The sequence below is a fragment of the Rhinoraja longicauda genome, chromosome 6 (genome assembly GCF_053455715.1).
Source record: "Rhinoraja longicauda isolate Sanriku21f chromosome 6, sRhiLon1.1, whole genome shotgun sequence".
NCBI lineage: Eukaryota > Metazoa > Chordata > Chondrichthyes > Rajiformes > Arhynchobatidae > Rhinoraja > Rhinoraja longicauda.
Window position 1 is genome coordinate 12880372 of NC_135958.1, and position 21809 is coordinate 12902180.

Genomic DNA, 21809 nt, shown 5'->3' on the forward strand with positions numbered 1-21809 from the left:
CTTTCATGAAGGATTTGACTCCCGGTGGAATATATCACGTGACTGGCAGGAGAATCCAAACCCTTGCAATCATACACAGAGGAATAAAAGTCAGCTCCTGTACTTCTTCACACTGTTCTGTCATTTGTGTCTCTCTAATATACAGCACGGATAGGGATCCCATTATGGAGTGGGTGTGGTGTGAAGATAAAAGTCAAACAATCGATAAGAATGCTCATCTTTTAACTCTTGATTTAAGGGTTTAAATTGTGAAAAGATGGCGAGTTAAAAAGCTTGTGCAAAATAAAAGGATTAGAAAATGTGTGGGTTTATGATCTGACTCATGATTTTCAATACCCACAGTCAGCTTTATTTAATGAAAGCCGAAAGCCGCAGCAGAACAATGCAAGCATGCTGCCCTGTCACAAACACATAACAGCAACTAGAAGTAGGTCAGAGAAAGCACATCCGAGAACAGCTGATTTCATATATCCAAACTTTTATTGTGCTTTTTTGGTATTGCAAGGCAAAAATTATATTTACCCTTTTGCTTAAGTATCAATAGTAATAAAGCTTCCAGTAAATATTTACAAAAAAAACATGCCCAATAGCAGAAATGCACTTTTAACAGCGTGAAGCCACATATGGCAATGGTAAAACTGCTCTTGCTCACAGCTGCTAATGAAATGAAAGTCACTATAAGCTGTCAAGACGCAACAAAATTATTTCATGATTCAATTTACAGCTTCAATAGGCAAGTCTAAATTGCACATCTTATAATAATTCTATATCTCTGCTCTAATAATTTACAGAATTTACATCTTTATATCACACACAACGCTGCACTCTATTTAGAAAACACATTCATAAACCTAGTCGACAGTCTGACCTAATTTGCACAATGCCAGAAAGTGCTAGAACAAAGATTGCACTGGTTTTATTTATTTTTAAAGAAACACAGCAGTTCTCTGTGTATTGGAATTTAGTTGGCTGCAACCTGGGGGCCTTCTGGAATCAAAGAAGCGAAGAAGGTTTTGAAGAATAGCCATGTTTTATTCACAAATGTCGTCCTATTCACTTCAGCTTCAGGAGCCAGGGTGGCCTGCCTGGTATCATCACTACCAGAATTATTCACTCGTTCACCATCTTCATCCGGTGGCACATTCTGAAATTCACACATCAAGCAAATCAGTAACTTCTTCCATTTGTATTCATTCTCACATACATTAATCATAAACTATCAACTAATAACTTTAATCCACAATTGATCTTTCCCAACTTTCCAAAATTTTGTTATTTGTTCACAGGATGTGGACATTGCTGCCATACCACTGTATAAATCCATCCTTAGTTGCCCCAGAACTAGGAAAGCATCTTCCACACTTCCTTGATCATCTGTTGCTGGCCCCAATTTGTCCTGGCATTTTCTTATTTCCAGTTCCCCCCTATTTTCAGTCTGAAGGGTTCTGACCCAAAACATCACCCATCCTTTTTCTCCAGTGATGCTGCCTGACCTGCTGAGTTACTTCAGCACTTTGTGTCTATCTTCGGCATAAACCAGTATCTGCAGTTTCTCCCTACACAAGAATAAATTACATTGGTCTTACACTTGAATCCGCATTTATGTAATAAGTTTATTTGATAGAATTTATCTAATATTAGGATGGGTTAAAAAAAAGTATTTAAAAAAGAGGATGGAGAGGGAGAGGGAGGGAAACAGAGAGATTTCCATAACTTCAGGGCCGATGCAGTTGAAAGCATGTTCAGTAATGCTGATGCATAAGAAATCCATAGGACTATGAGAAGCCATGGATGGATTGCCAGAGATTCACTAGAAGGTTGTAGGGATCGAGAAAATTACAGAGAATTGGTGGGGTGAAGCAACAAAATGATTTGTTAGTGATTTTTTTTTTTAACCCATCATAATATTAGATAAATTCTATCAAATAAAGCTATTACATAAATGCGGATTCCAGTGTAAGACCAATGTAATTTATTCAGACACATTAGAACCAGAGGACATGTTGCCCATTAGGGAGTGAACATTGAAACTGTTTATTTGTACAAGTTCTGCACCAAAGGGGTTTATAATATGAACTACAAAAGGCACAATAAGAAAAACTGGCACTCAAACTGTGAAAAACACCAGTAGCTACTGCACAAAGAGTTACTTTGAATAGCACAAAGAGTTACTTTGAATAAACGTTTGAGGCCTGCCTGCAAGGCATAATAGTGTGTCTAGTTGAGCCTTTTGTACACTATCAGTTACAAAACCATCTCAGGTTTACAGTGACAGCACCTACCTGAATGGAAAAGAAACCAATCTAGTATTATCCTAATGCAAGACACAGCATGGGTCCAAACCAAACTGTATGGCAGATTTACAACCATAAGCACAATAGAGTTGACCACCATAGGGCAAACTATCATATGATATGGCTCAGTGACTCAACACTGGAAAGCCATCTTTATTAGACATGCGGCAGATTAAGTAAATGGGCTAAGGAAAAATATGTTTCCTTGTCATTTTTCTCTGGATCGGACATAAATTGAGTAATGCTACTTATGAGACAACAGATCTGTATTGGCAAACATTTAAGGATTACATGGATTAACTGGATCATTTATTTATTCCTGTCTGGGACAAAAATAAAAACAGGAAGTGTGGCTCAACCACAACTGACATGGGAAATTAGGGATAGTAGAACCTTTTTCCCGGGGTGAAAAATATCCAATACTAGAGGGCGTAGCTAGAAGGTGAGAAGGGAAATGTTCAATGGAGATGTGGGCGGCAAGTTTTTTTGTTAAGCACAGAGTGGTGGGGTCCTGGAACGCTCTGCCAGGGGTGGTGGTAGAGGCAGATACGATTGTGGCGTTGAAGAGGCATTTGGATAGGTATATGGAAGTGCAGGGAATAGAGGGATTGGTTCTTGTACAGGCAGATAAGAGGAGTTTAATTTGGCATCATGTTCAGCACAAACATTGTGAGCTGAAGTTCCTGTGCTGTACTGTTCTACGTGCTACGTTTTATAAATTGGTATGAAAATGCAGTAAATCCGAGGACTAGGATCAGTTTAGAACACAAAAACCAAGGGATTAATTAAGAAGGGTAAAATAGAGTGTGAAAGTAAGCTTGTACGCAGGAAAATCTGACTGTGAAAATGAATATGGATATGTAAAGAAACAGGGGAATTTATAATGGGGCCAAAAATGACAGATCATGGTACTTTGGTTCTATCTTCATAAGAGAGTATACAAATAACATCCCAGAAATGTTAGGGTCAGGAGACAAGGAGGAACTGAAGGAAATCAGTTTTAGAGAAAGTGTTTGGGGAAATTAATGGGATAGAAGGCTGAAAAATCTCTGTGGTGGATAGCCAGCATCAGAATCATTGCTAGATGCAGGGGATACACTGATAGTCATTTTCCAACTCTGTAGACTCTGGAACAGTTCCCATGAAGTGTAGGGTGACTAATGTAACCTTGCTATTTAAAAGAGGAGAGAAAACCGGGAATTGTACATCAGTTAGCTTGACAGTAATGGCAAAATGTTGGGTACCATTAATTAAGGATGTATTAACACAACTTTTGAGAAACAGTTTCGGTGTGGTCAAATTCAGCATAAATTTATGAAAGAGACCATGCCTGACAAATTTATTGGAATTTACTTTGTGAGGATCAAACCGTTAAAGTAGATGGGGAGAACCAGTGAATGAGGTGCATTTGGTCTTACAGAAGGCTGTTGACTTAAAAGGTTATGCAAGAGTAAATTTAAACACGTGGTGATTCAGGGTAATGTACTGTGATGAATGGAGAGCTGGTTGGCATATATAGGAAATAAAGAGTAGGAATAAACAAGGCATCTTCCGAGTAGTGGGCAATGACTAGTTATGCACTCTAATGTTCAGTGCTTTGATTCCAGCTATTCACAATATGTATTCTTGACTTTGATGAGGGAGTTAAATGTTTCCATGTATTGCATCTAAAAATAAAGTTGGAGCTGTGGGGGGGATCAGAGGCTCCAGAACAATTTGAATAAGTTGAATAAGTAAGCAAATGCAAGGGAGATATACCACGTGGATAAGTGAGAGGTTATCTACTTTGGTGGCAAACACGGGAAATCAAATTATGAGATGAAAGACAAGAAGCAAGGGAAGTGGAGGTGTAGTGACACCTGGCCAGCAACACATGAAAGTAAGCATGTTGGTGAAACAAGTGATTAAGGCTGCAAATGGCTATTGGCCTTTGCAGCAAGATGATGAACTGAAAACAGGAGGAAGGATGACCACTGCAACTGCACAGGGACTTGAGGCCACAGCTCATGGACTGTGTGAAATTTGGTCTCATGTCAAGATGATGAACTGAGAACAGGAGGAGGGATGTCTACTGCAACTGTACAGGGCCTTGCGAGGCCAAAGCTTGTGTGCAATTTGGTCTCCTTATGTGAAACTCCTGATGAGATTGGACAGATTAGGCACAGGAAAGCTAACCTGGCAGTGGTCGCCCAGGGATCACAATCTAAGGATACAGGGTAGCTCATTTAGGACTGGGGTGAAGAGACATTTCTTCATAGTAGCAGACCTGTGTAATTCTCCATCACAAAACAGTTGAGACAAAATCACTAAACATATTTGAGGAAGAATTAGATATTGTTAAAAAGGCTAATGAGATTAAGGAATATGGGAAGGAAGAAATTAGGTATTCAATTTGGATGATTACCTACAATCGTATTGAATAGCACAACAGGCCCAGTCTGAATGGCCTGGACCATTGCCTTGATTCTGCGAGTTCCTACTAACACAAGACTAAGGGTCCATGTGTCACCATGTGGAGGCACAACAGGAGATTGGCTGATGTTCAGATGAAGTACTGACAGGAAGAGACTCAATCGCTTGACTCTTACAGCAATGGTGCAGAATGAAAGCGAGCACACACAAAATTAAGCGAATTATATACTAATCCTCTTAACTATATTCATTTCTTAAAGTAGCCATATTAAAAGAGTACTTTGCAGTAACCTTATCAGCCACAATGACATTGCTTAGTTCATTGTAAATAAACAATTGATGGGATCTGAGCAAATAGATCTGTCACTGGGATTCTTCCCATTCAACTCCTGATATCAAACAATCAAATTAAAGCCACCCAACCAATTATTTGCTGGTATAACCAATTATTTGCTGGTATTTGCTGGCTGCATGGTGGCGCTGTGGTAGAGTTGCTGTCTTACAGCGCCAGAGACCGGGTTTGATCCTAACTCTGGGTGTATGAAGTCTGTACGTTCTCCCTGTGACCATGTGGGCTTTCTCCAGGAGCTCCGGTTTCCTCCCCCATTCCAAAGACGAGCAGGTTTGTTGGTTAATTGGCTTCTGTAAATTTCCCTAGTGTGTAGGATAGAACTAGTGTCCAGGTGATTGGTGATTGCATGGACTTGATGGGCCAAAGGGCCCGTTTCAATACTGCATCTCTGAACTGAACTGAAAAGAATAACATTAAATGCAAAACCTTACACCTAAGAATTCCAAGCAGCTTGTTTCCAACACATTTTCTGTTTGAGCTAAGCAAATCCTGTCTCTGATCCAGAAGAATCTCAACCACATTCAGGACAAAATAAAACTGTAGATTTCCCATTACGCTGGAGAATGTACATCAGGTATCTGACTGAAAAGGAAATTACTTTCAATAAATTCCTAAAAGAGACTTCAACCTTTTAGGTTTTTCAATAACTCCCGTCCCAAAACGTCATCTGTACATTTCCTCCACAGATGCTGCCTGTTCATCTAAGTTACTCCAGCTTTTGTGTCTATCTTCAACTTTTTATCACGGATTTGGCTTCCTGAAGTCCTGGGAGATATCCACCCACAACTGATGAATCGGTGATATAAGATTTGCTCCAAGAACAAGCTTTATTTACATTTACAAGGTTTGGAATAATCACGTGCATCCTCAATAATATCTGTGGAAAGATTTTTATTTTCCTTGAGCAATAACAGCCACCATTTTACTCACATTGTGTATGTCCTTCTTCTAATTAAACTGTGCATAAATTCTACCAACCTCTTCTTGCACATCATCCCTGTTGTCCTGATTCTGTTGATATTCCTGATTTTCATGATTTGGATTGGCTTCCTGCAAAGGAACATTGTCATTTGGTTGCACTGGTGCTGGATGTCTGAATGGAAACCAACCAGCATGATGTCTACAGGGAAACAACGGGACAAAAGGTTTTTCATTAGATATCATCATGTTGCCTACAGGAAGCAAGACTCTTCAACACTTGGAAGTGCAGCACTTAACTTTCAATTAGTTCCAATGAGAGACTTTGTTTTTGGAACCGGATAGATTAACATGGAGAATTCTCCACTGGAGCCAATAAATGAAGAAAGACCAGAAGAGATTTCAGAAGAACTTCATTGATAATGTTGATATAATAGGACTATGATAATAGTTTAGATGTCTACAAGTGTGACAAAGACTGTAGTGAAAGATTTGAGAAAAAGAAACTTGATGCCAAGAAAAATGAGTAAAAAGGAATGGACATTAATTTGACAAGCAATGGGGCAAAACTGCAATGGCAATGTTTATAGCAGTGGTTAAAGTCTATCCAATATATATTCTGCTAAATAAAAACCCTCTTTACACAAGGAGACAAGAAACTGCAGATACAGGAATCTTGAGCTAAACACAAAGTGCTGGACAAACTCAGCAGGTCAAGCAGCATCTGTGGAGGAAATGTACAGATGATGTTTTAGGATGGGACCCTTCTTCAGAGTGATAGTAGAAAGAATGAAGGTACCCCGCTACTTCATCAGTCTGAAGAACGGTCCTGACTCAATACGCTGTCTTTGCATTCCCTCCACAGATGCTGCCTGACCCGCTGAGTTCCTCCACAAATTTGGGTTTTACTCCCTTCACACAGCAAATCTCATCGGTGCTTCAATTAAAGGCACAGGAGAAAATATGAGCAAACACCATGAATGTTGGCCACAGTGAAAGCACAGAGGAAAATAGGAAATGTTAAAAGTCAAAACAACTAGGAAAGTAGAGGAACCAAAATAAATTAATTTTGGGAACAGGACCATGAAGGGAAAATGGCGAATAAAAACCGCGACAGTGATAATAACTTCAATGTTCACCAGGAAGACAACAGGTGCTATTAGAAAGTGAGATTAGCAGCAATATATATGCATTTAGTTCCTTGTATTGATCTCAGCTGTTAAACTGATCTTTGGTCACTGCCCCCCTCTCTATTGGATTTTGGGCTTTTCATTTATCTGGGCTTGATCCTTCCATGTCAGAGACACTGTCAGAAAAAGAGCACGAACTCAGAGATTTCATGCCAATTCAAATAAACCACGTCATGGATCCACAGCACTCTGTTGACCCACTCCCAATTGTTCAGCTGCAAATTCCTCTGGAGAGCATCATCCCCTCCCACACATCAACAAAACATTCAGTCCAAGGCTTCATCTCCCATCGGTTTGCCATAGAACAGCATTGACCTGTTTTTTTGGTTGCCTGATAATTCACAGATAGACAGACGGTATTGGCCAGAAAAGGGGCAGTGACCATGGGGGAATCTCGTGGTTAATAATGGAGGGAAAAGTCATTACAATGATATCTAAACAAATGTGAACAATAATGTCCAAACACTGCAGGGACCGCTGAAAATAATGCCAAACATGGACTTTAAGCAATTGTTTTATGTACATCACTACTTAAAATATATGTCAACTTGTTTGTTCTCTTCAACTGGCCAATTTGACCGGTAGATGAAGCAAAAACTTCACTATAAACATTAATCGCCTCCAACGTGGATTATCCAATCTGGAGATTTCCCAAATAAACAAATGCAAAGAAAATGCCACTTTCCTTGATGCAGTCTCCGAGAGATTTAACTTAAATTCCTAAGCAAATCTAATACGCCTTGTGTATTGGCAAACCAAACACAAAACATGGATGTGCAAAGGAGAACTATGTGGGCCCCATAGCTAATGTGACAATGTTCAGAGAACTACAGGATACTTACAGATGCATCAGGAGAATTGCGCTCGCCACCAAAACCACACGACTCAACGAAGAATAGAAGTAAACGATGCTCAGGAAAAAGCAGGCACGGGCAGCTAGGTAGAGCCAATCCAACCAGTCCCTGTTCAAGTCATCGTCATCATCCATCACAGGTCCTCCCTGTGCGTTCATCCGTAGGTTCTGGTTTGCTGGTGGGTTGTTGAGTTGAGGTAGAGGAACATTCTGATCAGCTGGTAGATGGACTAGCGGCGGCTGGTTGGGCAGTGCTGCTGGTGCCCCTAGTGTAACCACAGGCTGATGTTGGGAGTTGGTGGCGGCAGCAGCAGCAGCGGCCACTGCAGCCTGGCTGTAAAGTGAGAACAACCTCATTAATAGACACTCCATTAGGCAGGCTACACAAGGAGCCTACGGGACACAAAGATGGCCGGGCAAGGAGAGGGACGTTGGTTCGTGGAAACTGCTTCAATACATCGAGCACGTGGGGTTGACCGGACTTTGAATAATGGCACCAAGAATGGCGGCGCCTACAGGTGTAAATACGCGAAAAGAATTTCATAGTGCAGTTGCATTTGTGCCAAAGTACTATTGAATTGACAGAATTTTCAGACAACAGGTCTCAGATGTTACTGAGTGCTGGGAAAGGATCTGAGACAGATCCAAATGAAACAATGATTCCACCCAACTTTGAGATCATCCCAGACATTAGGACCAAATTTGAACCTAAGGGACAGCAATTCTTTGAGCATGATCTACCATTACGTCAACTTTATTTGCCCATCTTTGATCCGTCTCTCAACACTTAAAGAGATGACAATAAAAAAAAATCTACCAATCTGATTCTTGGAGCAGCCAATTAACCTTGGAAAAAGAATAACATGAGCTGATTTGATGCAGGGCTGGAAGATATTTTATGCCCAATTTTCCATTCAATCCTTAAAAGTGATCACTTCATGCCATGGAGTCAAGCCAATAATTGTGATTGTGTGTCTATGAGCAATTCCTTGCCAATTTCACTAGAATTGACCAAGTTCAACAGGTTAGTGCTCAGGCCCCAGTGGACAATTACTCTAATATTTTGAGGATAAATAACGTTTTTAAAAAAGGGGAAATAAAGAATAGGTGGTCAACAATCCAACGAGCTTATCAAAAGGTCCACATTACTCACTAACGGTCTTTTAGTAGGACAGAACCAAAGGTAAATATTCAGCTAAAAAATACCTCAAATGCAGGCACCAGTATGCAGGTAGAAAATGGGAACCCTCTACACATCTACCACAACCGGCAGGTTGGAGGCTGAATTGGCATTGACCATACCAGTCCTTTGTCTCTGGGTAGCTAGTTGCAGAAACAAATGGTAGAATCTGCATCTGGCCAACCTTTAGCCCACTCAGTGAATACAGTGCGCTTAATCCACGCCAGGGAGGTGCATGAATGTCCATGGATAAAAGATAATATTCTGACTGGCAAGATTATTCAGGTTACACTAACAGCAAATATCCAAATCTGCCATCATAGATTTCATAGAAAATAGGTGAAGGAGGAGGCCATTCGGCCCTTAGAGCCAGCACCGCCATTCATTGTGACCATGGCTGATCGTCCCCAATCAATAACCCGTGCCTGCCTTCTCCCCATATCCCTTGATTCCACTAGCCCCTAGAGCTCTATCTAACTCTCTCTTAAGTCCATCCAGTGATTTGGCTTCCACTGCCCTCTGTGGCAGAGAATTCCACAAATTCACAACTCTCTGGGTGAAAAAGTTTTTTCTCACCTCAGTTTTAAATGGCCTCCCCTTTATTCTAAGACTGTGGCCCCTGGTTCTGGAATCGCCCAACATTGGGAACATTTTTCCTGCCTTGTATCGCCCCCATTAAGCTACTGAAAGCTGTATACGACTCAAGTGTAGAGGCTTGGGGATGGTGATGCCCATTCAAATATTTCAGTGACATCTCTGAATCATCGAACATGGAACAGTACACAACAAAAACAGGCTCTTCGGCCCACATAGTCAATGCTGGACATGATGCCAAGACCAATGGTTATCTTCCTGCACATAATTCATATCCCTCCATTCCCTCAATGTCCATGTGCCTATCCAAAAGTCTCTTAAATGTCACTGTTATATCTGCCTCCACCACCATCCCCAGCAGTGCATTCCAGGCACTCACCCCCCACTGCAACAACATTTTGCCCCCCTCACCTTAAAACTATGCCCTCTAGCATTTGATATTTCCATTCTGGGAAAAAGGTTCTGACCATCTATCGTATCTAATAATTTTATATACTTTTATCAGGTCTCCCCTCAACCTCTGGTATTCCAGCGAAAAGAATACAAGTCTGTCCAACCTCTCCTTGTATTTAATACCTCCTAATCCAACCATCATTCTGGTAAACCTCCTCTGCACATTTTCCAAAGCCTCCACATCCTTCTGGTACTGGAGCAATCAGAACTGCACACAATCCCCTAAAAGTAGCCTAACAAAAGTCCTATAAAGCTGCATCACATCTTCCCAACTCCTATACTTAATCAATGAAGGCAAGCTTACTGCCTTCTTCACCACTCTATCGACTTGTGTTGCTGCTTTCAGAGTTATGGATTTGGATCCCAACATCCTTTTGTCAACGCTGTTAAGGGTCTTGCCATTAATAGTATAATTTCTCCATACAATCGACCTCTCAAAGTGCAACACCTCACACTTGCTCAGAATAAACTCCTCCCGCCATTTCTGTAACTGATTTATATCCCTCTGCACTTTCACAGCCTTCCTCAGACCGTGACCCCAGCAATCATGATGCAATTTACAAATCTACTAATCAACCGATCAACGTTCACGCCCAAGCCATTTACATAGATCACAACATCAATAGACAATAGGTGCAGGAGTAGGCCATCCGGCCCTTCGAGCCAGCACCACCATTCAATATGATCATGGCTGATCATTCTCAATCAGTACGCCGTTCCTGCCTTCTTCCCATACCCCCTGACTTCGCTATCCTTAAGAGCTCTATCTAGCTTTCTCTTGAATGCATTCAGAGAATTGGCCTCCACTGCCTTCTGAGGCAGAGAATTCCACAGATTTACAACTCTCCGACTGAAAACGTCTTTCATCTCCGTTCTAAATGGCCTACCCCTTATTCTTAAACTGTGGCCCCTGGTTCTCGACTCCCCCAACATTGGGAACATGTTTCCTGCCTCTACGTGTCCAACCCCTTAATAATCTTATACGTTTCGATAAGATCCCCTCTCATCCTTCTAAATTCCAGTGTATACAAGCCTAGTCGCTCCAGTCTTTCAACATATGACAGTCCCGCCATTCCGGGAATCAGAGGTCCCACCCAGCACAGAGTCATGTGAAACTCTTTCAGAATAAAATGATTTACATAAACTAATTAGCCAATGTGGAAGTGGGCATTGGTGGAAGGAGTGATCTTTGCTGTACCCTCATGTTTGTTCATTTCTTTACATTCTAAAATGGAACATATTCTGGGGAGCAAGACATTTTAATAGCTGTGTAATTGCTACACTGAAATGCAAGTTTTAATGGATGTCAATAATGATAATAATCTTTCTGGTGCATCCAAACTTCCAAGTCAGAGATACTTAAAAATACAATGTAGTTTTTGGTTTAGTTAGTTTAGAGATACAGTGTGGAAACAGGCCCTTCGGCCCACCGGGTCTGCGCTGACCAGCGATCCCCGCACACTAACACACTAGGGACAATTTACAATTATACCAAGCCAATTTACCTACAAACCTGAATGTCTTTGGAGTGTAGGAGGAAACTTGAGATCCCGGAGAAAAACCACGCAGGTCACGGGGAGAGCGTCCAAACTCCACACAGACAGCACCCATAGTCAAGATTGAACCCAGGTTTCTGGCGCGGTAAGGCAGCAACTCTACCACTGCGCCACCGTGCCGCCCTATAATTACACCACAGTGAGTGATGGGTAGAGTTTGGTCATCTGTTGTGACCATATATATAATCCTGCAATATTTCTATTGGTACATAAGACAGCAGGTGTTCTGATTAAGACAATTTATGATCATAACGTTGTACTAGAATTTGCAACAGGATGAAGAGTAGAAAACAGCAATTGTCCTGGGAAAGTTTTCACTTTCATTTAAAAAGGTAACCAACAGGTACTTACTATTGCATGTAATATTGCCGTGCATACATCTGCTGGAACCACACGATCTGCTGAGAGCTGTACAGATTGTATGCCGCTAGACCAGACATTCCCACTGGCCTCTGGTGCTCTTCCCTTGCAGGCCTTTTAAAGGCAAATAGAAATCCATATTAAATCCAACTCAATGAAGAAAACGATATCAACTCAACGATTAAGGATACTCGCCGACTTACCAGGAACCATAGGCCCAGGGGAATGTACTGGGCCCTCTGTGTCGTACGCCATCTGCTGCTCCTGACGTAGGGACAGTGAGGCTATCCTGGCCAGAAGCTGTGGGAGGAGCTGGTTGCTGCTTGAAACAGAAAGAACAAAATGTCAACTAGCTAAAAACATGCAGAAGGATGTGACCCATGGCCAACTAACAACGTGATATCATTGAACCTTCCAATCTGTCATTTTCTTCCCATCTTCCTATCAAAAGTCCTATTTCGACTTTCCAGTTAATGAGGCTCAGAAATAGCTAAATTTTCTGCTTTGTTCATTTCTGTTTTTGTTACTCTGCAATCCACAACAATTACTTCCCAATTACAAGAGTAGATGATGCCTGGATGGTGTACACTTTATGCCCACTATGCTATTCAACCCTATGAAGGCATCACTTCACATAGGTTCAAAAAACATAGGAGCAGAATTAGGCCATTTGGCCCATCGTGTCTACTCTGCCATTCAATAATTCTCAATGGGATCAAACCTAACCCAAGCTAATATGCAATAGCTAGCAGCGTATAGTATTATGTTTCACAATCCACCTGAAATTTACTGGTCAATACTCAGGTACACGATACACCGTCACTTGTATTCCTATCCCAATGACACTGACTAAACTCAGTCACAAATAAATCAATCAAATCCTAATGTACAGTGCATAAACTAAAATTAAAATATTAGGAGCAAGAACAGAAACAACTTCTAATTAGAATTTCCCCCCATAGAATTAATTGTCAAAATCAGAAACTAACTATGATCTAAACGTATTCAACACATAAGCAACCATTCATTATCACAAATCATGCAAATCATTAGGGCAGGGGGAACATACTGATGAAAATAGGTTTCTGTCTGCTCGACATAGCACCTGTTTTCATTCTTTGGACAGCTGTAATGACATTTAAAAACAAGAACTGGGAAACTTAACCACTCCTTATACATTTCTCTGCACTGTTTCAATAGCCAGACTCATTTATTTTTCCTTCTATGGTATTGTCATTTGCCAATGAATTCATCGACCCTTTAGAAATGTGCATTGTACCCTGCTTATTGTATAGCTCCATTTATTAGTTCAGAATTCTACTGTTGGTATATTTTAACTATGCAGCACGGAAGCAGTCCAAAATCTAGCATACAGATGTGTAAGAGTGACAGCATTTGACAAATATATGGTGATTTGAATGTAGGAAATATTTCAAACACTTTTTTAAAAATGGGGTAGAAAGTAACCATCAACTTTTGCGGAAATTATAAGGGACGAGGTTTGCTCCAAGATCGAGGTCTTCAGTGGTTTTGAAATATGGGGAGAGATAGCCAGGCAAATGGTTACACATGCTTCAGTGTTCAGAACTTCATCTCCTGAAAATGTTTCCCTTTGAGCTTTGCAGAAATGGCACAGAAAAATAAAAAACAAACTTGACATCCTCAGCATCAAAACAAGGAATTCAACACAATAAGGAGTCTCGGATGGTATGAAGTGGTCACAATACCTTCACTGATAGCAAGCTTCCTTTACAAATGAGATGCATCAAAAATCGTTGCTTAGTTAAAAGCTTCATTTGTTAAATGCTACGCTGTCTCGTTTATTAAAGGACAGTGACTGAACTTCAGAAGTAGTAAATTATAAAGTGCGGAAGCCACATTCAATTGCACAAAAATCACAACTTACAGGCTTGACAAGTGAGTACTGAACAGTCCACATTTCAGAAAAAAATTGACAATGTTATCATTTTCATAATAACACAGGCTTTAAAGATACACCAGTCTACTGTGTGAATATGCATACACACATTATTTCCCCATCCCCAACCTTTTCATTTACCTTCACACTGTCTGCTTGTGTAGCTTTAGTTCCACTTTTACAGTTACAGACCAAATGAATGGTGTGGTACTGGTCCGACTGCAGGAGACAGATGAGGAGAGGCAAGACAATTAGCACAAGGTACTTTGAGACAATCAAGCAGGATTTGGTCCAAAAAAACCTCAAGTATGACTGCATTCTAACATTTGTATTTTCACTTGCATTCCATGAAAATGAAAATTCATTCTTGCTCTATTCAATTCAATAAAAAGTTAAAAGTAGTCATGAATAAATGAAAATATGTGCAAGTTACCATCACAATGGAAGACCTGACCTTGTTAATTAGTTTGATTAAAGTCTTCATTTTATTTCCCTTAATGATAACTTGCCCCAATGTCATAACCCATTATCAAGAATCCACAAAAAGAACATTCACTAGCATAAACCAGCACTTATATGACTGACAGACTATTTTGAATACGCTTCCCCAAAGCGTACATAAACAAATTTGTGACTAATGTGGCCAAGAGCAGTTACTAATGAGAAGCATTACAATTATTTTACCCTGGGATCAAATCATGATGATGATACCTGCCCAGAGATTAAAATATAAGTTAGAGGTAGGTTGGTTAATCGTTCTACCTGAGATCAAGACAATGATTAACCAAACTCCTTATACCTACATTTCCCCATATTTTCATGGTCTGGGTTTAAATAAAAATCTATCCACCGATAATTTAATGCTAAGAACTGATCCAGCAACAACGGTCTTGGCAAGGTTCTCAGCGTCTACCAGTTTTAAGATGGTCCTCTGTCCCAAGCTGATATGGAACACTAATGTTATTGTCAATACCAACAGCACAGGCTGCAATAGTACCAGGAATTCCCCGACAAGGCACAGTTCCTTAAAAGAAGCAGCTGGTGGTGTCACCACCATTTACCCTGAAGCTGTGCCCACATGGTAACCCAATGTAGCACTGTGGAGATGACATCAGTACTGGGTCAATCTACTGGACCTGCACCATGCCTAGACTAGGCATCGTAGTGGTGGGCACAAGCCTGTCATAGTATTGATTTGATAAGAGTAGATTTTATGCTGAAGCTAAATCCAGTTTCAGAGAGTTATTTGAAAGAGCTGGCACGGTCGATGTGCCACGATCCTTTGAATTTCCACCCCCTCCGTCTCAAATGTCACGCTTAACAGAGACAGGCAACAGTACATTAATAAGGGATTCCCAGAAAAAAACAATGCTAAAAAAAGGCACTGATTTCTAAGAGGAAATGGTTTCAGCTTTCTGACCTAGGGAGCAGAAAACATTTGTCCCCTGGAAGGAAGGTTTAAACAGCTAACTTTTAGAAAAATAACTTGGGTTTTATGGGGTTTTGCCTCCAAAATGGGGTGTTGCTTCCAAAATGCAACAGAAAACACCATGAGGTTATGCAATCACATTGCAGAGAGTGCATCTGGCAGATTTTGTTTTCTTTTACTTATACCGTGTCATTTTGTGCTAAGTTAGGACACAGTTTGGCCCATTGGTTACATGAGACAGTTTGGCCCATTGAATCTGTGTCGCTCCTTAGATCAGTAAATCTACTGACTTATAAGGGGGCAAGCTGCGGCCTGACCTATAACCTGTACCTTGTCTATATTCTCCAGAGATCCTGCCTGTCTCGCTGAGTTACTCCAGCACTGTGTCTTTTTGCATACACAAGTATCTGCAGCTCATGGTTTAGGTGGAACACATTATTGACAATCCTAACCAACCTTCGGCCCCCAAGGTGTTTCCTGAACACACAGCCCAAGTTCCCTGGCCTTAGATTAACAAACTAACATTTTAATCTCTCCTATCAGTTCATCTGAATCCATCCAATTAAATATAAATGCCTATCAATTCAAATTGCGTTCTTGGAAATTGTGATGCATGGTCAATGGTTCAATGTGTATTGGGAATGACAATTAGAAATATCTGAAGTCTGTATGATGGAGATAATAGAAGGAAGGAATGAAGTCAGGACAAAAGCACTCTGCCCAAAGCTTTGCTATTCATGCGGTATAAACTGGCATCAAATATGTAAACAGTACAACTTGTACTCATGTAATGACATCAGCATTTCAAGCAGTAACATAGACGCAACCAAAACACATTTGTTTATTGACATTTCGATTAAATACTATGCTTATTCTTTTAAATGCACACCCATCACTTAGGCAAGAAATACAAACTGGAATCTTGACAGTGCCTTTCACAATCTAATTTCCTGGTACCAGGCCATGATTTTAGCAAGCCTTTTGACAAGGTCCCACATGGCTGATTAGTTCATTAAGTAAAAGCCGATGGGATTCAAAAGAAAGTGGCTAACAAATACAAAATTATCTCAATGACATAATGTAAAGAGTAATGGCTGAAGGGAGCTTTTGTGACCGCAGACTCTGAGGTCCCACAAGACTCAATACTCAGTTCCTCACTTTTTTGTAATATACACTGTTGATTTGGGCATAAGCGTATGGGGCACAATAAAGAACTTGCAAAAATACAAACAATTATCTGTGTGATTGGAGGCGAGGGGAAAAGCTTAAGACTGCAGAAACCTTTGATGACCTAATCAGTTGGACAAAGTGGCAAGTAGAATATAATCCAGACAAGTGTGAGGAAACATTTGTGGATTCGCAGCAAGATAAATACACAATAAATTGGAGGTTAATGAGGTGGAGGAACACAAGGACCTTGGAGTGATATGTCTACAGATCCTCAAAAGGCAAGAAGCTAGGTTAATCAAATGGCTATAAAAAGGCACAGACATTTTCCTTTATTAGAATAGGCACATAAGGCAAGAGCAGGAAGGTTATACTGAAAAACATATACAACACTAGCTTAGCCTATAGCATAAGCACTTCTTGGCTCCGTTTGTCACGTTAAAAGCAACATGTGATACACCAGAGGGGTTTCAGAGAAGTTTCATGAGGATGTTGCCAGGAAGAAAGATTGGGATAATCCAGGACTTTCTTTTAAAAGAACAGATTCATAAGGGACCAGGAAAGAGAAAATAGGAAGGATCAGTTTCAGTTAACAGAGGAGGCACAGAATTAAAGTAATGATCAGAAGAAGATTAGGACATTTTTGCATAAAACAAAAAGAGACAATGGTCAGATGATTTTTCTAGTGGAGGACAAATATTAGTCAGGAAACCTGTAAATTTTCCCTTCCCTTCAAAATAGTGTCAGGAATCACATGCCTATTCAAAGATTCTACACAACTTCAATTTAATCACACACCCAAAGGATAGTACTCCCTCAGTCCTATACTGAACTTAAGTTCAAAACTAAATTATGCGCTGGGACTCCTGTGATGGGGTTTGAATTTGTGACTTTATTCAGAGATAGAAGTGCTGCGACAGAACTAGGACAGAAGGGAAACGACTCTCCCTTTTCCCCAATGGATACACTCATTAAAATAATATAGAAACAGCTGCCTCCCAATATCATGAGCACAACACCACTGAACTGAACACTTTTTTATCAAATATTGATAAAAATACATTTGAATGAGCAATTCAATTACACTAGAGACTTTACTTTCAGCTTCTTACTGCCTCTGTGTAGAAGATTCAGAATACTGACCTTTCTCAGGACGTCCCTCAGCAAAAGGTGGTCAGGCAGCAATTTCCCCGAATAAATCAGCTTTTGCTCTGATTCAGCCTAGAGAAACAAGCACGCAAAGGAGATGGTTAGAATTCAGTCATCGAATGTCAGAAACGCTGAATATCTGCAGGTGCTTTCAATCCTGCCAAATGTTCAGTGGAGCTCAATCTATTTGAACCATAAAGAAATGGTCATGAATTTGGATAGTCTTTTGACCTTAAATTATGGAAAGTGCACAAGCCACAAAATGTCAGAAATAAATAAAATATTGAATACCTTCTCAACTGCAAATATTTATTTGCACAAGAAATGCCATTGTTCTTCAGTTACTTACTTTGAATGAAGCACATTTGAGACACTAAAAAAGTTTTCCAAGGTTGGATACAAGGGCAACCTGTATTCTTAAAATCATGCAATTTGATCAAGGGAACCCTGAGAAAGTTAGTCTATGAACACGAATGCCAACATAGCCAGTGCTACTTTGCACCAACGCAGGGGCTCTTCAAGGATGCATTCTCAGCCCCTTCTTTACTCCTCGTACACCCACGGCTGTGCAGCCATGTGCAAATCTAATTCAATCTTCAAATTCGCAGACAACACCACCATTGTGGGCCGGATATCGCATAATGATGAGACGGAGTAAAGGAAGATCGAGAAGCTCATGTCCTGGTGTCGAGACAACAACCTTTCTCTCAATGTCAGCAAGACGATAGGAGATAGTGATCGACTTCAGGAAGCGACGGTACGCATACCCCAGGTTGCATTGAAGGAGAGATGGTTGAAAACTTCAAATTCCTACGAGTCAATATCACCAACAACTTCTCCTGGACCACCCATATTGAATCAACGACTAAGAAAGCACACCAACTTCCTCAGAAGGCTTTGGAAGTTCAGTATGCTCCATACAACTCTAACCAACTTCTACAGATGCACCGTAGAAAACATTTTATCAGTTTGCATCACAGCTTGGTTTGAGAACAGCTCCATCCTAGACCGCAAGAAATTGCAGCAAATTGTGGATGCAGTCCGGACCATCATACAAACCAACCTACCTTTTAATGACTAAAGGCTACTCCCTCTTCTCCACTCTCCATCCAGCAAAAGGTATAGAAGTGTGAAAATGCACACCTCCTGATTCAGGTCTCTTCCTACCACAACCAGAGAGCAGTGCTGAACTACTATCTACCTCTTTGGTGACCCTCGGACTATCCTTGATCAGATTTTGCTGGCTTTCCCTGCATTAAACATTATTCCCTTATCATGTATCTTTACGCTGCAAATGGCACAATTGAAATCATGTATTGTGTTTCTGCTGACTGGATAGCACACAACAAAAGCTTTCCACTATACCTCGGTACTCGTGACAATAAACTAAACTGAAACTGCAGTTTCACTGCATGGTTTAATAGAAGATTGGACTTTTATAACATTGACATAAATTTCAGAGAAAGCCCTTTCTTTGCACAAGTTACTTGGAGTTCTAGTGACTAATTGCACAAGCAACTCTCCACAAAATAAACATCCAACTGTGCCCACTCAATGTGAATCCTGCTGGTCATGTGCTTGAAATGACCACTACCCATCCCCTGTGAACCAACGCCATCCTCGAACATTCCCCATGCCAAAAACTAATTGTCAAAATTTAACAACGAGGGAAGGAAGACTGAATATTCACTTCAGCAACAACTTGTAATGCCACGTCATGATTTGTGCTACATAACACAATAAAACTCTGATAATCAACACACACCGTGCTGTTGAGTTGGCAGATTTTCTAGACTATTGGATATTGCCCTATTAATATCTTGACCCTTTAAAGAAAAGTGGCACAAGAAGTTATCCATGAAACAGGCTAGTTTCACTAGGATTCAAATGTGTTCCTCGGGTGTAAGGGAAACATCACTCTCTGAGCCAGATGCCAGACTACCGAATTATGAATAATTGGATGGCAGATTGCTTGAGTTTTACTTTGTGACGTGTCAGTCGGCATTGCCATTTTCCATCAACAACTTTTCATTTCTTCTTTCCCCTTCGCCATCCTTATTTTGAAGGCACCAACTCTTAAGCCCTCCTGTGATTAATCGAAATGTCTATTTCGGCAGACTGTTAAATGCAATTGTCTCACTGTTAATCTGTCCAGATGTGAAGTCCAAATGTGCCCACTTCCACAGAGAGCCAGTAAACTGATCAGAAACCAAGTTGGACCTATACTCAAGGAACTGATACTAGTTGGACAATTACTAAGCCCACCACTTGCCCCTCAGCTCAGAGTGCAATCAAGTCCAGGACATTGCTAATCCTAGTACTTCTTTTGCTCACTGGCTTAAGTAGCACACCTTTCATGGGAATCTAAAAATAGGAAGGGTATGCTGACAGTAACATTTTGAGCTGTGATGAATGCCAAATTAGGTAAATTGACTTATCCACATTTTAATTTGTGTAAAATCTGGAACAGGTTTTTATGAGACATTAAAATTGTTGCCACAACAACACTTAAAGTATGTGGTGACTGCAGGATAAACAGAAGATATTATAAACATCTTCCCTTGTAATTTCGAACAAAGTTCAATCCTCCAGCCCAATATCTTTTTCCCCACCCTTTCCGGTCACATTGCAAGGCAGACTTGATGATCTAAACTCAAGCTAAACCAGCAGTGACTCATAACTTCCCATTCTTCCGCATACTTATTCAGGACAGGATTTGGGAATATTTAGTATGTTATTTAACCTAGATTTCAAAATTCATGGGGTCATCATAACCTAACTTCAATTAAGGGATCATTTTAGTATCAACTGGAAAAACATGCAATTTCAACGAGTATCTTCCTGTGATATTTGAACCCGCCTTGCATCTGACAGTAGAGTTAAAACATTTAAATACATAAGAATCAATAGATCGACAACATTCCTGAAAGGCCAGCTCTGCCCTAATTATCTGGTGAACACCACAACAACGTGCAGTGGAATGTATGTGGCCTCAAAAACAACCAGTCTTGCGAACTCAGACAACTCTCTCTGGATTTCTGTACTGTCTTTAGGTGTCCTTCCACTGCATGGCAAATTCCTCAAAAAGGGAAAGGGGACACACGAGTTGCAATAATGTTATATATAAGGTATTAAAACAACACTAACATTAATGACGTATTAAGATCATTTTCCATCTCGCTTCACCATATCACTATGTCTGGAAAAAGGGTTCCAACTTCCGTCATGACATTTCCCTTTAGTGGTGCCGGCTTAGTTACTCCCAACACTTTGGGTTTTGTTCAAGTTTCCAACATCTGCAGTTCTTGGTGTCTAAATGTGCACGGGTTTCATTTGGCATAAATATTTTTTTATATCACGGAGAAAGTTTTATTTTTGAATTCAAAACAATAAAAGTACAGGCTACTTGAACCAGGCGAGGAGGCCTGAAGCCTGCCCTGCCCTGCCCTGCCCAGACTGGGTGGGGAAAGGCGCCGCTGGGAACCGTGCTCCGATGTCGGGCCACAACTTGAGAGAAACTTTAATCCGAAGGCGAAGTTTCTCCGCCCCGGGTACAAAGCCATCTCGGAGGAGGTTTATTTATTTATTTATTTATTTTAACCGGGTGATGGCGGCCAGGGTTAGGAAAGCGGATCTATCTATCTATCTCTCCCCTCTCCCCTCGTCTCTCTACTCACCGGGTGGCTGGGGTACTGCTCGCTGAGGACGCTCTTCAGCCCCTGCACCGTCGAGCCCAGCTCCACCAGCAGCCGCAGGTCGCCGTAGCTCTGGTCGGGGGATTTGACCAACAAGTTCGCCGTCTCCTCGCTCGTCCCCATGACCCGTTCCTCTCTGTGTACGAGTGAGTGAGTGCGTGTACGTGTGTGCTTGGAACTCGGTGTCGCCGCCGCCGAAACTGCCGCTCGGTGTCCGTCGAACTAACTGACGCCCGCCTGGCGGCCCTCGCTCGCTCGCTCGCCCTCCCCCCCCTCCTTCTTCCCGCCC

The 21809-nt window shown here is 41.0% G+C and overlaps 1 protein-coding gene across 2 annotated transcripts; it reads right to left on the reverse strand.

The window, feature by feature from the left end:
- Positions 1–458: 458 nt before the first annotated feature.
- Positions 459–21800, reverse strand: herpud1 (homocysteine-inducible, endoplasmic reticulum stress-inducible, ubiquitin-like domain member 1). Of its 2 annotated transcripts, none has more exons than XM_078400473.1 (8): positions 21503–21800; positions 17820–17897; positions 14222–14299; positions 12366–12481; positions 12154–12276; positions 8009–8353; positions 6037–6178; positions 459–1144 (listed from the first exon to the last, which is right to left on the reverse strand). In XM_078400473.1, the coding sequence occupies exons 1-8, from the start codon at positions 21641–21643 to the stop codon at positions 962–964; spliced, it is 1206 nt and encodes a 401-aa protein (XP_078256599.1). In that variant the 5' UTR covers positions 21644–21800; the 3' UTR covers positions 459–961. The 2 variants fall into 2 exon arrangements, with proteins under 2 accessions (XP_078256599.1, XP_078256598.1); XM_078400472.1 differs by having other exon boundaries at positions 12366–12484.
- Between the last annotated feature and the right edge of the window lie 9 nt (positions 21801–21809).